Source organism: Polypterus senegalus, chromosome 1, assembly GCF_016835505.1.
Source record: "Polypterus senegalus isolate Bchr_013 chromosome 1, ASM1683550v1, whole genome shotgun sequence".
In the NCBI taxonomy this organism is placed as follows: domain Eukaryota; kingdom Metazoa; phylum Chordata; class Cladistia; order Polypteriformes; family Polypteridae; genus Polypterus; species Polypterus senegalus.
The window spans coordinates 148704620-148721382 of record NC_053154.1 but is presented as its reverse complement, the minus strand read 5'-3'; the positions used below and the strand labels follow the sequence as shown (position 1 = coordinate 148721382).

Genomic DNA, 16763 nt, shown 5'->3' with positions numbered 1-16763 from the left:
TTTGAAAAACAGAGCATTACTGATTACAATGGCATGCTACTTAATCAAATAATAATAACAAGACTTGTAAAAAAAATTCTTCAAAATCAGTACAGAGAAAAGAAAGAAAAAGCAGAAATACAAAGGGAAAAAAGCAAAACAAAATTCAAACATTACCCAAGAGAAAGAGAAAAAGAAGAAAGATGCAAGCAAAAGGAAAGAAAAAAAGAAAAATCTAAATCTTAAGAAAAATCGAACTTTTTAAAATATAATAGAACAATAGCATAACAGACTAAATCACAGACCCAGCATGCTTATTCCAAAATAATATTAATGAATTCTTGCCATGTTTTAAAAAAGGTTTGTCCATATCCTCTAAAAGACAGAATTACATTTTCTGTTATTTGAAATAGTATAGAACATCGCTTACCCACTGAGTTATAGGATGAGGGTTGGGTTTCTTCTAGTTAAATAAGATAACTCTACATGCTAGTAGGGTAGTCTAGACCATTCTCCCTATGCACTTTAATGCCATCCAGGAGTACACCCAATATTGTCAATAATGTATTAGGAGTGACTGTGATACTGAGGCTGTTAGATAAGTATGTAAAGAATTTTGTCCAAATTAGGGTAAGGGTAATCTAGTGCATTTCCAAAACATATGGCTTTGTGATGCTGGAGCTAGATGGCAACAATCACAAACTGAACTTTCCCCTGGGTACAATTCTGACAATTTTAAAAAAGATATACATGACTGATGAAAGTATTTTAGTTGAATTAATGGAATGCTTGATGCATATAGAATTTAAATGTATTCTATGCATGGCTAAATTCTACTCCTTTTCTGAGAATCTGATTGAATTGATTCTAAATGTCCCTCTTCCACCATTTCTTAGGATCACTAAAGGATACATTTTATCACACTCAAAAAATGTAATTTTTTCCTATACCGGCCTCAGCAAACAAAGTATGTTCTACATATTCATCACCATCATCACTTTCAGTCCATTTTTCATGGTGAAAATTGTGGTAACAACATTTTGACAGGGGTAAAGCTATGTTTTTCTCCTCAAAGTTTTCCAGTTCAATCAAAAGAGAAAATACTGGGCCTTGAAATCTTAGATATGTCATTGGGGTTAACAGGCAGATGTGCAAAGCCCTCATTTGTTTAAAATAACGAAAGGTTCAAGTTTGAATATCACAAGGGAATACTTCAATTTTCATCAAAAATGCCTTCCATGCATCAGATAAAGGTGATACAGTTTGGCCTGGCCTTGTCACTGCAGATTAAATGTGTTGAGATGTCCTATAATGTTTCTCAAAAATATATGTTTTACTAGTATATTTACCTCATCCTCTACCTTTAGGTAGTTCAAACCCTTCTCTTTTTTTAAAACACATGGATCCCATCAAAGCACTCTACATATCATTGCAAAACCTTCCTGCCACTGATTTGCATCACAGGGCATTGCAGAGGCAAGTGCTGGCAAACACTGTTCATCTCTTCCAGTAGTAATTGAAACTGTTGGTGGGTTAATTACAACTAAATGATAAGAAACTTAACAATTCCCACAGCATTGAAATCAGACTTTTTTCTGGCACATATAGTAGGTTTTCCTGGTGAATAATACAATGAAACTTCATGACTGGGTGACTAATCTGGTTTTCAATTAAATTCTCTAGCTTCCTCTGTTTCCCCACCATAGCAGAGGCACTGTCTGTTGTTATGCCAATATTTTCAAAATTGCCAAATACTTTCAAAATGGGCAGTAAAAGCTCTTGCCATGTCATCTCCTTTAGGCATTCTATACAAACACCTGAAGTAGCAAAGTTCCTCTCTTATGCCAATTCCATTGCAGAATCTTAGCTAGACATACAGTAAGATGTTGTTGATATGTACACTTTCATCCACAGCCACACTGAACACTGGTGAATCTGTCAGTGTTACTGAATGCTGGAAACAGATATTTACAGTATGTCATTTTGGAAATCTAGATTCTCAACAGTTCTTGCTGAAATGGGAAAATCTTTTCAAAGGCTTCTTTCACGTACTCTCCATCTGTAAATGTTTTTCTGTATTTGACAATACATTGTGAGAGTGCATAGCTGTGTTCTGATATCCTAATTTTAGAACTGCTTAGGGTTTTGAACACACTACTTTGCCTTTCATATTTTGCTACTGCTCTCCTGATAAATTTTAATTGGTCTACCTCATGTTTGAATTTTTTTCTCATGCAAAATGCTTCATTCTGAAGTAACATCATATATGTGATGTTTGGCATACATAATTTTCACAATACATACAGCTCAATCACAACAAAACCTAACTCCTTTGTGTATTTGGGTTGAGCAAAACGACTGAGGAAGGGCACATCAATTAGATGGTTTTGGCAACAGCAACTGCTGCTGTTTTGTGTGTGGCTGCTCAGTAAGGTGTGTATGCATGAGAAATATTGCTCTAAAGCATTATTTTTTTGTAAATATATTTTTTTATAATTATTTTAACAAACTGACACTACAAACTAGGTAATACTTTCCTACAGTTATGTTTTAATGAGAGGCAGAGCAGGCTCTGAGAGACTGCTTTGGAACTACGTACTGAGATATCCTGCAGGGGTCACATAGTGAGAACATTGAGGAGGTTGTTGACTGCACTACTGACTACATCAGCTTCTGTATGGACATTGTAGTTCCAGTAAGAATAGTATGCTGCTATGCTAACAATAAGCCATGGATTACAAGTGACATTAAGGGCCTTTTGAACCAGAAAAAAAGGGCTTTTAAAGGCGGTGATCAGCATGAGCTCAAGCATGTGCAGAAGGAACTCAGAATCCAGCTCAGGGCAGCGAGGGAGCGGTACAGGAGAAAGCTGGAGCAGAAGTTGCAGAATAACAGCATGAAGGAAGTGTGGGATGGGATGAAGATCATCACTGGCTGCAGCTCGAAGTGGAGAGAGCAAACCTGATGAACAACTTCTTTAGCAGGTTTGACCATCCTAACCCACTCTCACCTCAGAGTACTGCATCCTCCACCCATCCTTTTGCTGATACCAGCATAGGAGAGAGTTTCCCCCCACCCACAATTATAGCATCCCAGATAAGCAGAGAGCTGAGGAGACTTCGTGCCAGCAAAGAAGTGGATCCAGATGGAGTATTGCCACGACTGTTGAAGGCCTGTGTGTTGGAGCTGGGGAGTCCTCTACAGCGCATCTTCAACCTGAGCCCGGAACAGGGGAGAGTCCAGAGGCTTTGGAAAACATCTTGCATCACCCCAGTCCCAAAGGTTTCACGTCCTGGTGAGCTGAATGACTTCTGGCCTGTTGCTCTGATGTCACATGTGATGAAGATCATGGAGCGGCTGCTTTTTCACCACCTGAGGCCACAGGTCTGCCATGCCCTCGACCCTCTGCAGTTCACATACCAGGAGAAGGTGGGAGCGGAGGGTGCCATCATCTAAATGCTACACCGATCCATCTCCCACTTGGACAGAGGCAGTGGTGCAGTAAGAATTATGTTTCTGGACTTCTCTAGCGCCTTCAACACCATCCAACCTCAGTTCCTTAGGGACAAGCTGACAGAGATGGGAGTAGATTCATACCTGGTGGCATGGATCGTGGACTATCTTACAGACAGAATAGACCTCAGTATGTACGTCTCGGGAACTGCAGTTCTGACATTGTGGTCAGCAGCACAGGAGTGCCACAGGGGACTGTGCTTTCTCCGGTCCTGTTCAGCCTATATACATCGGACTTCCAATACAACTCTGAGTCCTGCCACGAGCAAAGGTTTCCTGACGACACTGCTATCATGGGCAGCATCAGAAGTGGGCAGGAGGAGGAGTATAGGAAACTAATCAAGGACTTTGTTAAATGGTGTGACTCAAACCACCTACACCTGAACACCAGCAAAACCAAGGAGCTGGTGGTGGATTTTAGGAGGCCCAGGCCCCTTCCGGACCCCGTGATCATCAGAGGTGACTGTGTGCAGAGGGTGCACACCTATAAATACCTGGGAGTGCAGCTGGATAATAAACTGGACTGCCAATATTGATGCGCTGTGCAAGAGAGGACAGAGCCGACTATACTTCCTTAGAAGGCTGACATCCTTCAACATCTGCAATAAGATGCTGCAGATGTTCTATCAAACGGTTGTGGCAAGCACCCTCTTCTATGCGGTGGTGTGCTGGGGAGGCAGCATAAAGAAGAGGGACGCCTCACACCTGGACAAACTGGTGAGGAAGGCAGGCTCTATTGTAGGCATGGAGCTGGACAGTTTGACATCTGTGGTGGAGCGACAAGCACTGAGCAGGCACCTGTCAATCATGGAGAATCCACTGCATCCACTGAACAGTATCATCTCCAGACAGAGGAGCAGCTTCAGCGACAGACTGCTGTCACTGTCCTGCTCCACTGACAGACTGAGGAGATCGTTCCTTCCCCACACTATGCAACTCTTCAATTCCACCCAGGTGGGGTAAATGTTAACACTATAGAAGATTATAGACTGTTATACCAGCCTAGCACTCTCTCCTTGCGTTTTTTAACTTGCATTGCATTTTTATCACTCTTTAATTAATATTGTTTTATCAGTATGCTGCTGCTGGAGTATGTGAATTTTCCCTTGGGGATTAATAAAGTATCTATCTATTTATTGTCGCAGATGGCTGGGGGATCAACCCGGCCGGGACACCCAGGAGGACCGGAGGTCTGGAAGTGCTGGGGGAAGAGGAGTAGGGACACCCGGAGTGCTTCCGGGGATGCAGCCAGTACTTCAGCCACACTGGGGAGTGCCGGTGGAAGATTGCCAGGAAGCACCTGGAACACATCCGGGTGTGTATAAAAGAAGCCACCTCCCTTCATATGATGACTTGAGTCGGGTGGAAGAAGGACGATGTCTGGGAGGTTATTAAACGTGTGTTGGGTGACTTTGATGTGTTCGCCTGTCTGTGTCCGGGCCGGCTTCCACACTATCTATCTATCTATCTATCTATCTATCTATCTATCTATCTATCTATCTATCTATCTATCTATCTATCTATCTATCTATCTATTATTACAGACTAGTAAAATGCCTGCGCTTCGCAGTGGAGAAGCAGTGTGTTAAATAAGTTATGAAAAAGAAAAGGAAACATTTTAAAAATAACGTAACATGATTGTCAGTGCAATTGTTTTGTCACTGTTATGAGTGTTGATGTCATCAAGGATTTGATTATCACTATTTCTTTTATTTAGGTTCGTATTTGGAGGATGTGTTGTGTTCAAGTTACATTCCGTGTTTGTCAACCGTTGTAAAGATAACAGGTTTCATTCATCAAAGTGTTCACTACCCAAATCGCTACTCGTGAATCTAAGATGTTTAACAGGCATTCCTGGTATTAAGTTGTGGAATTGCCTGCGAGTATTTAGCAACAGCGTCTCTATGAACTTGTGGATTTGCTTGCGAGTATTTAGCGACAGCGTGTCTATTAACTTGTGGATTTTTCTGCGAGTATTTGGCGGAAGCGTCACGAAGTTATTTCTGTCTAGCTGCATCAGAAAATGAACCACAACATCTGACACGCCTCCTTTTTACTGTTTTCTCACAGCTTGGATTGCTGCTGTCATAATCAGTTTGAGTTTCATGGTTTGTTTCAATTACGCTAGTATTTGCAGGACTTGTGTTGAAGTGACATTCGGCATCTGTCAAGCGTTGTAAGCATACAACCGCCTTTATCGATAACTTTGCATCGTAATAAACGAACAATAAAACAGCAGAAAAGCCGTGGATTAAATAAAAAGGCTGCAGTTATCAGCAGGGAGACGTGAATACTTTGGTGAAGCAAAGAAGGGAATGAAGAGACCGAAGCGACAGACGGCCTTATATGGGCAGGTAGTCAATTACGTGGGAGGCGTGGGGATGGGGGACGCAATATAGGCAGGCAGCCAACTACGTAGGAGGCGTGGTGATGGGGGACGCAACGCCATCTCATACGGCGACCGAGCTGCAGGCTATGGACGTATATATGTACATAAGTAGGATTCAATTATGACCGTTATGCGTAGAATTTCGAAATGAAACCAGCTTAACTTTTGTAAGTAACCTGTAAGGAATGAGCCTGCCAAATTTCAGCCTTCTACATACACGGGAAGTTAGAGAATTAGTGATGAATGAGTGAGTCAGTCAGTGAGGGCTTTGCCTTTTATTAGTATAGATGTAACTATTGATCATCCAGGTGTCATTGAAAATTAAATTAATTAGTTACTATATATGGTGCAATCTGTATATTACAACAGTAAAAATCTTCATTTCTGCAACTCATATTTGAGACGACCCTACTGACTACCTGAACTAAAACTAACTCCTCAACAAACACAACTGCTCAGGGCCTTTGCTGTGGGAAATTCCAGAGCAGGAGTGAGACAACCTATGCTGTGCACAAAGAGGTTAGTCCGACTATATCTAACCAGTATTTTTCAGTCTTTGGCACATGTTCCAGATTCCTTCCCACCACATACTGTAAGTTACTCTGAATGTTAAGTTTGCATTACCAAGGTTTAGTATGCCTGAGTGTGTCCACATTCTTGACTGTCACTCAACTGGTGTTGTACCAGACCCACAACGTTCATCAGAATCCATAAAGACTTTTGGGCTGAGCCCAAGCCGACTTACAGGGCTCTGAAGCTGTGGAATGATCTGCCTGCTTATATACCATAAAAGATGCCCATCCAGTTTCAGCTTTTAAATCTAGGCTTAAGACTCACAACTTACTACTAAGATCAGGAAGAGGTGGGTAATTAATGCCTGAGGTCTGAAGCACTGTGACTGTGTCTGACGTTGTCTTTTGAGTTTTCTCTCTTCCAACTGACCGTGGACACCTGAGAGGTTTATTTTCTCAAGGGATGCTACAGCCTAGAGTTTTTGTTTTCCTCTTCTACGTCATCATCTGGCCGTATTGCAATAATTAATTAATGGACAGGTATTGTTGTTTTCCAGTTATGTTAACCAGTTTCTACATTATTTTCTTTATGTTTTAACAATCATGTCTCTTAATATGTACTAATTCTATATTTAGTAATTTTTTAAGCTATACTTACGTTTTACCTGAGAACTTGTCACAATGTTGTGTGCCTGCACTCAGTGAAAGGTGATATAAAAAAATAAACTAAATTGAAAAACTAAATGGGACAGCTGACCACCAGACACCTGCATTGAAAATCACCCCTACGCCTAACTAGAGTAGTGTGTTCTAGTTTCTCTGTTCTAGATAGGATTCTCTTCAATTTATTTTACATTCATGAGCATTAAATATTTATTTTTATTGCGATTTTCCCAGTGTAATCAAGCCTCCAGACAATATAGTTTTAAAGACCATGGAGGCATATATGCCTTCATCCATCATAATTTTAAACATACTTTTTTACAGGATACTGCCAGTGTCAACCTATTTCTGCTTCTGAATAGTTTTAAACAACAACAGTTTTAGTAGTACATTCTATAAGATAACATGTATTGTATCTTAAATTATGTTTCAAAATTTCTAATTTGTTATTTGAGATGTTTTTATTCCCAGTGAGGCTTGTAGAATGTCTGACTCACAGATGACATGGCAGCTTTGAAATTCAACTATGATCTCCACAGAGCAGAAACATTTACTCACCTTACTGTGAGCCACAATTTTGAGAGCAAATGTTGACAAGTACAAGGAGTTCATAACAAAGCTAAGCTGATTACGAGATTCTTCCAGAAAATCTTCCAGCCCTTCATACCACAACCTTTTCACATCTGACCACACCATTCCTAAAGAAATAAGTAATGGTAGCATTACCACAAGTCCTTCCTAATATACATAAAAGTCTCTACTTAGAGTAAATTGTGCACTTAAGTCACTTTAAAATGCACTGAAGTAGCAAAGTACTATTGCATTAATGTTCCCTAATGATGTTTTAAATACACATTAAAAACTGATGCCTAAAGTTTATTTGCTCATAAAAAGTTTAATAATAGAAAATTAATAGAAGTAAGGACTTGTTTTAAACTCCAAAAAGCCTTTCCATTATAGGGTCTACTTGTTGTTTAAACTTGCACAATGGACAAGTTCATGTTTACTGTTAGTAGATTAGTGTTTCAATATACAGTATCTACCTATAATTTCAAGACTATAGCAGTACACCCTGGATACATGTGATTAACACCTAATAATGGAGAATAACATTTTTCAAAATATAAGTTGATATCTTTAAAAGTCATCAATACATTTTGTTTAATTTAAAAAATATTTAATGTTACAATTTAAAATATAAATGCTAAATATATTATAAAACCTAGACACCAGAAGAAAAAGGCACACAGGTAGAGAGAAGCTTTAGAAGAACTCTGGAACAGCTTCATTTTCAGATTCATGACATATTTCAGTCAGGCATGTACTCTCATGGCCCCATTCTGTAAAACAAACAGTTAAAAGAGCCATGGCAGCCAAGATTTCATTCCAGACTCCTAGCTGTATAATCCGCTTAGCTGTAATTTCTCAGATATTTATGGCTGAGTGATTCTAAAAATTTCTAGTAAGGCTGTTGGTCTGTGTTGATGCCACTAAGGATAAAGAAAGCAAAACCTACAGTTATGAACAGTGGTATAGTCCAAGCTACATGTCTTCAAGCTTTTAATATACAGTGGATACAAAAAGTCAACACACTTGACAAGCCAACTGTTGCTGATTTACATACAGAAACCAACAGAAATTATGTCTGATCCTTTTCTGTTTTATCAAGTTTTTTTTTTTTAAGAGTGTTACAACTGTGCTCATATTTAACCAAACATAATTTCAAGTCTCCCTTTAACCAGTTATTTTTGGAAATACATTTCTGTGTTCAGGAGTTGAGTTTAACACACTATAATGACAATAAAAACCAGAAATAAAACCTGCTCATTTATTTAAAGAAACTCATTTGAGCATATTTTTGTCGCACATAGGACCTGACAAGTAAAGAAACCAATTTATCATAACGTAAATCAGATGCTTGCCCCCTGTTCTGCACACACACACACCCACACACACAAGATTAGATATAAATGTTATTTCATGTTCTTATGATGTTTCCAAAGCAATAAACTAAAATGTTTTGATCATGGCAAATTAACAATCAGATCATGCTCTTCCCTAATGATGAAAATACTGGTAAGTGTATTTATTTTACTGCATTTTATAGGTACAGTAATACTTATGTCATGCCTGAATAATAAAGGATATCATTCTGACTTGCATAGCAACCTCACAAAATGAAAAAGATGCTGCAGTTGTTTAAGTAGCAGAACCTGGATTTGTATTTTAATGAAGATAACGAAACTACTGTAGTCTGTTTCTAATCACCAAACAGCAGTACGGCCTGTCTGAAAAAAACGTAAAAGTAATTTGCAATGGGCATAGCTTTGTGTCAGAATAGCAACACAGCTGGAATAGCATTATTACAATTGCAGGTATCAGTTGAATGTGCTTCTGTTTCATATGTTATATTGTAGCTTCAAAGCAATATCATACAATTCAAGCTTGCACTTCATTAAAACTACAAAAATAAGAATCTGAATTTTAACTAGACATTACTAAATTATGGTTGTTTAATAATAATTGCCCAGTATTTGGATTCACTCCTCCATCTATTTTTAATGTGCTTTTCACTATCTCTGTCTTAGCAGCAATTTTTACAAGGCAGGAATTAGCCCTGCACAGTCACTCCACACTGAGCCATGTTTAGATCCTCCAATTAACATGTCTTTGGAATGTTACAGGGGGAACTAGAGTCTCCAGAGGAAATATATACAAACAATTCAGTTGACATTTGTCAACCCATGCCTGTGGCCACTCACACTGTCATAACCCTGACCCCCGCCTTCCACCTCCAGCATGCCATTTGTCTCTGGCCTGGTCTTTCACTTTCAGATTCTCATGAAATGTAATTTATTAGATAACACTCACTGCAGGCTTATTTAAGGTCATCTGCTTTATTATTTACATAAGCTTCTGATAACCAATATTCAGTTATTGAGTCTTTTATGCTATTCACTTTAGTAACTTATATCTATGCATTTTTAAGCCCACTTAATCCAATGCAGATTTAAAGTGTGTCAAAGTTTGTTTGAGTTTTGACCTTGTTATCTATGGACTAACTAGGCCCTCAACTTTTTGCTAAACTTTTTCAGTATCCTGACAGCAGCAGGCCACACCCACTTGGGCTCTGCCTTGAAATAAACTAAGTAACCAAATCTGTTGTTTACGAGTAATAATTAAAGAAAGCGCAACTCCTAAGCAGGAGAAGGATTACTATACATATTAAGCCAAGCATGTATATAAACTCTAGGATAGATTATGGCAAAAATATATTAGTTCATGACATTCTTAAATCAGCTCAAGGTATTTGTTGAGTCACAGGAATGAGGGTTTCTTCTGATGGTTTTTCAAAAAGCAATACTAATTTATAAAATATTATTTAAGGCTAGAGGGTAATTGCTTGATCATTTTCAGTCAGTCATTCTCCAACCCGCTATATCCTAACACAGGGTTATGGGGGTCTGCTGGAGCCAATCCCAGTCAACACAGGGTGCAAGGCAGGAACAAATCCAGCGCCAGCCCACCGCAGGGCACACACACACCCACACACTAAGGATAATTTTAGGATCACCAATGCACCTAACCTGTATGTCTTTGGACTGTGGGAAGAAACCCACGCAGACATGGGGAGAACATGCAAACTCCACGCAGGGAGGACCCAGGAAGCGAACCCAGGTCTCCTTACTGCGAGGCAGCAGTGCTACCACTGCGCCACCATGCCGCCTGCTTGATCATTGTATAGGCACAAAATTAATTGTCTGCACAAGCACAACAGTGCTTGGGTCCTTCCACAGAACAATTCACTTAACTGCATATTATAGTAAAACAAAAACAAAATGTGTGAGGAACACTTTTTTCAGTATTATTTGAAATTTTGTTAGAGACATAATCATCAGTGCCATTTTATGTTTTGTGTCCAAGGATGCAGTACACTGTTGGGGTACATGTGTGTTTGTATACATTCATTCACGCATTCATTTTACCTCACAATTAACCCAGTTATAAAAGACCAAGATATATTTATCATGGAGTTTGTATTTTAATTTCAAAGAATATATTTTCAGCTGAAGATTAGCTTCCTAAGCTATTTCTTTTGATTTTTAGGTTTTGCTTTCTTATTTTGAAATTTGCCTGTTGTGATTCCATGTATTCTGCTTATTCACCTTTGATTTTAGCCATTGTTTTGTTTCTGGTACTACTGATATGTCCTAATTACTCTCTTGGATCACCCATTGAAGGCCTCTTACTAATGTTAAATAAATTATTCCACACTATGATCATTATATAGGCATAATATACAATTGTCTGCACATGCACAACAGTGCACATCACAATCCTATAAGGAGAAAACTTCAAATAAGGCCCATAAAATAACAGTATGTATTCGCATTCTAGGACACATCACCTTTGTTACATGCATATGATTGCCAAGACTGAAAATCCCTTGCATTATAGAAATGTCTTATTGCTAAGTATAATGACTATGAGCTGACCAGGGTGGACTAATTTAAAATGTAACATATATTGCAAAAATGATCTTTTACTTTGCTAGTCTTTTTTTTCTTAACATTAAATATATGTTTCTAATTCATAACACTTTACTTGCAACTGCACATTCAATTCTTCAGGTCTATTGCTCTTAACTTTTTTCTTTTAGTTTTTTTTTCTTCATAAAACACCAAAGTATCTGAACATGCTGCACTTACCAGCAATCCAAACAATGAGGAGATAGTCTATCATCTCTAAAGCAGGGCCCATTGTGTTCTTTTTATCTTCATTGTAAACTAAAGAGTAGAGGTTGAGTAGAAGAAGAAACGTAAAATATGATGCACTGTGTATTATAAATTTCATGAAAGGAGTATGGATGACTTGTCCAACCCTGGATTTGGGTGCCAAGAAGTAGCAGACAGACAGAACTGGCCAAAGGAGGCCCACAGTTAGGACAGTCAGGATCTTCTTACATGTGTGCTTTCGCCTATAACCAGCCATTTGTCCAAACCAGACAGTGTTCAGAAATTGTTGACAATTTGACTGGGCAACAAACTTTAAACAGAAAAAGAGAGAAAAAGTGAGATATACTACATTATTAAAATATTTTGCTACTTTATAAACAAAAAATGCACAACTGCATTAAGTAGTATTCTTCCAAAGCACTGTGCAAATCTTATAAAAACTTAAAAATGCTACTGAAATATTAGTAATTAACTTCAAGTAAATGTTTACTTTCCTTCTTTTCATTTCCTAACATAATATGTTATAACATCTGGCTTTAGCTTAAACCAACACTGACAGAGAATGCTAAGTAAATAAAATAAATTAGTTTTCACCACATTTGGCAATGACCCAGAAATTATTTGTTACATGACACTGGATGGGCTTTGGTCCACTGCAACTCTAGATTAAGAAAATTTAAAAATTTCACATTTTGCTACCTTTATGAGTGGCGGCCATAGTGAATCATACTATTCCAGTGTCTGCTCAAAGTAATGAAAGTTGTGGATTAAACATACTTCCGTTTTTCATTAGCGGGAGGGACAGAAATTTTTATTCACAATACGTGGCAGCAAGTGAAAGCAAGACATTAACATTGCCTCAGCTAAAAGGAAAAAAAAATCTTTCCTATAAGGTATGCTTTCAGGTTTCATACCTCCCATTATGTATTCAAACCTAATACTTATACTTCCCTTGTGCAATACTTAACATTTACTTACAATAAATCTAATTTTCCACAAGTCTGGATTTTGTCCAGGTCCATCTGTGATGATTCAGGTGATATTAAACTGTCTACAAATCTATCTAGCTTATTATCATCTGCAAACTTAACCAGTTTGTTATTTACATTTCTATTTTTTCTCAAGTTCATGTATATACAGTATACATGAAAGCAGTATGACCCCAGTATTAATCTAAAACTTAAAACTAATCAATTATGACATTTTGTAATATTCAATGATAAAAAGGTATAGGTAGTATTTTGGTTAGAAATACTATTTATATCATTCACAAGTTACAAATAACTTAAAACAGACATGACACTTAATTGAACATTTCTTGAAAATATCTTTAAAAATGATTTATTACTATAATAAAAATGCTTACAAATGTAAAATGCATTTTTTCTTCTTTCTTTTTTGAGATGATTGTAAATAGAAACACTGTGTTTATTAGAATCATACACCATTGTTCTCATTCCATTCTTCAGATAAACCAAGATTTTCCTTGTTTCCTCTGTCCAGTTATCTTACGGTGATTGTTTGAAAAAGTGACAAACCTCTTTTTGGTTGTATTTAATGGCCAGTTTAAGACGGCTCAGATTCATTCGCTCCTCCAGGAGGCCCCGTTTGTCCACAGGCTCCTCGCTTGAGGTATGGTTTAAAATCACCTCAAGTTCCCTTGAATTGCGAGCCTGGGCAAGAAGGTCTTTTGCAAACATCTTACATTGCTTTGCCAGCTCTTCATAATCAGTTCTGTCATAAAAATGATAAACTTCATTTACAAAAAAAGCACAACAAAGCTGAAAAATAGTAGTAAAAAATAGTTCAGGTTAAATATTAGTTTATTTACTACAAACAACAACTTTAATCTATACATCCATATCCTTCTCTTGTTTGTTCCATTATAAGGGTGGTGATGAGCTTGAGTCTATCCAATCAACATTGGGAATAATGTGTTGACTGAGACAGGGCACGGTCACACAAATACATACAATCGGTCAGAGGTTTGTTAATTTTGAAATGGTGCTTAGTCTAACCTGAATGTCATGGGTTTAGAAGGAAATATGACATGTCTGAAAATACCCACAGAACCATGGAGAAGACATATAAACTCTACATGAACCCCTGGAACTAAATAGTAGTGCTAAGAACTGCACCACAATGCTATGGGTGCAAGATTATGACAATAGTAATACTTTATGATTACTGCCTTTGATATTATAATTGCAATAATTGCTTTCCATTAACAGTACAATTAAATATGCACCTTGTCTTGTCAACTGCATAATGTTTACACACAATGTAGTGGAATCTCCATTTTGCAGAGAACCACTTAAAAATTGTAATATGAAATTGCTAAATGCTAGACTAGATGAGAAATAAAAAATGTAGTGTTTAATAATGTTTCTTTTTTATTTTTTACAATAAAAAATACAGCATACATATTAAAAAAATTTGGGTTACTGTTTTTAATACAATACATTCAGTAAATTACTGATACACAAATATTTATAAAATAAAAGTGTAACACAAACATTTATTTTTCTCAAACCAAATGTTATGTCTGAAAAACCAATCATCATCATTGCAACTAATTTAAAAATGTAAAATGCAGGAAATTGTTAAACATGAAAATATTAAATTTGGATTCTGCTGTATTATGAAAATAAATGCTGGATATATATATTCCAAATCAAAACTATATAATAAAGTCTTAAATGACAGTAATGTAAGAGTAAGAAGTTATTGTAAATACAACCTGGTTGTTGTACAGGTATGTAAAAGCTTAAAAATGTAATAATCTATATATATAAAAGCCAAATACCACTGACTCACTCATCACGAAATCTCCCAAACCATGAGGTCTTGGGACTTGAAATTTGGAATGTAGGTTACCCTTAGGTCCATAGGTGCTCGCTAACGCTACGGCTTTAAAAATTTCGTGGTCCAAGTGCGAAATTTCATATAGTTTTTTTAGACCCGTTTGTATGTCTGTCCACTTTTCACGAGAGAACTACTTAACGGATTTAGATTGGGTTTTTTTCTATAATTTGCTTGAACATTCCGTTGATTTTGCGACTTTCTCATCGCAGTAAGTATCATAGTTTGCTTCTTCTACCAATTTATTAGCGCAAATCCAAGAAAGACTCAATGGGCTGCGAGGAGGGGGGCTGCTGCCTTCCTCACTCACGTGTCTGCCTCGGGGCATAACCTTAACACCGCTTAGTTAGCGAACAAGGGAACTACTTAACGGATTTAGATCACTTTTTTTTCTATAATTTGCTTGAACATTCCCCATTCTTAAGGAAAGTATTGCAAGGAAAGTCACGTTCATTTAAAGAAGCAGCACTGCATCTGCTTTTTTAGCATACTGTATATTCCTCATCAGTATAATGAACCGTTATGTTCAGGCATGTTTCAATAGCTCTACGCAACCACAATCGGTTGTAGTTACATAAAGTGCTACATGTTTAAGATCTATTTTAATTTTTGCCTGACCCTAACATAAAAAGAATAAGTGCAGAGCAGATTTCTTACCCTGAGTGATGATCATTTTTAACACCTTTGTTAAGCACAGTGTTAATCAGAGCCTTGTCTTTTCATAAATAAAACACAATAACTCTCTGCTATCTCATATTACTTTCAACAGCCTGAGGGATAAGGAAATGCATTAGTGTAAGCAAGTAATGACTATCTGAGTCATGGATTTAAGACTATTGGGAGTTTGTACTGCTTGCTTAGCTTTCATGCACTCTTCATACTAGACTAAGTGGTTGAATTTTAAATGACTTTATAAATATTTGCATGAAGTGGTTTATCAGTTTTCATAGTAAACCTTTGAAAACAAAATGTTTTCAAATTATAGACAATTTTCTTTGTTTCAGTACTTAAACATCTAAAAAGTAATAGGTGATCTAGGTTCAACACTACTCAATTTTTCTGAGTGGTACTGAAAACAGCAAAGAAATATATGCAGACAACAAGATGTTGTTTGGGATCACACTCCAAAAAAGTAGCAGTTAGTTCTATGATGTGAGTGCCTCTGATTTGCCAATGCACTCACGCTTAGTTAAGGTGTTGGCGCTTGACTACAACACTCATTTGCTGTTTAGAGCAGTCTGTAACAGAGTTAGCTCGATCTCTGAAAAACGGGGAAAATTGAAATGGAATGCAGTAATCACCACTTTCCACAATTAGTATTTTGTGGCAGTTGCAATTGTAATCTTGATTAATATACAATTAATTATGTAGCCTTACACTATGTTAAATCCAAATAAACAGCATAGCATTAATTTAAGTAAAACAGCTTTACTGTACTTTGAATTATCTATAGAGCAGTAATTCTCAAAAGTAGACCATCACACCTCAATATTTGGTGTGGTCAAGCTCCTGAATGTTTCTAACATGCAATTACAAGTCATTTGCTTTGGTCAATTCTCTACATGTTTATGTTTAACGTATGTTTAACATCATATTGTATGTAAAGAACCCACTATCATCTCATAATTTTTGTGTCTTGTCAAATCAGTTTACTAGAACATTTTATGATGCTTCATAAGTGTGTCTAATCATGAGTTTTACCCTTACATGTCGTGACCAGGAATTCCAAGCAACAGACATTTAGGAAGTGAGTCATACAAAAGAGATGGGTCACAGTCACGAGGTCATGCATGCAATTTCCAGAGTTAGAAAAGTACGAAATGAAGTGGGAGGCACACACAAAATAATTGTTTCTGATACTACTCACATTTGGTGATTCTGGTACAGGCAACCCTTATTATATGTGAATGTGTATTCTCTGTAATGCGTCAAATTAAATCACTTTTTGGGCATACCTCATGTACAATAATTTGCAATCACAACTCACTCTCCAGTTTACTGACTATAGACAATTAATCTCATGAAGGCAACATCTGAAAACTCACTAATATAAGCATTTTTGGAAAGTCACCAACTTTATTTAGAAAGGTATTCAAATGGGTTGTACAG

At 37.1% G+C, this 16763-nt stretch overlaps 1 protein-coding gene across 2 annotated transcripts in view; it reads right to left on the bottom strand.

Moving 5' to 3' along the window:
* The window catches only part of trpc1 (transient receptor potential cation channel, subfamily C, member 1), a 100908-nt gene that overhangs the window by 51900 nt on the left and 32245 nt on the right, over nucleotides 1-16763 (bottom strand). Inside the window, exons 6-9 of one of the 2 annotated variants that reach the window (XM_039760430.1) lie at nucleotides 13331-13526; nucleotides 12021-12102; nucleotides 11766-11843; nucleotides 7615-7754 (exon numbers count right to left, since the gene is read on the bottom strand). In XM_039760430.1, the coding sequence (XP_039616364.1) occupies nucleotides 7615-7754; nucleotides 11766-11843; nucleotides 12021-12102; nucleotides 13331-13526 (496 nt within the window). Of the gene's footprint in view, nucleotides 1-7614; nucleotides 7755-11765; nucleotides 12103-13330; nucleotides 13527-16763 lie in introns of both variants that reach the window. The other variant, XM_039760422.1, reaches the window with a different exon arrangement.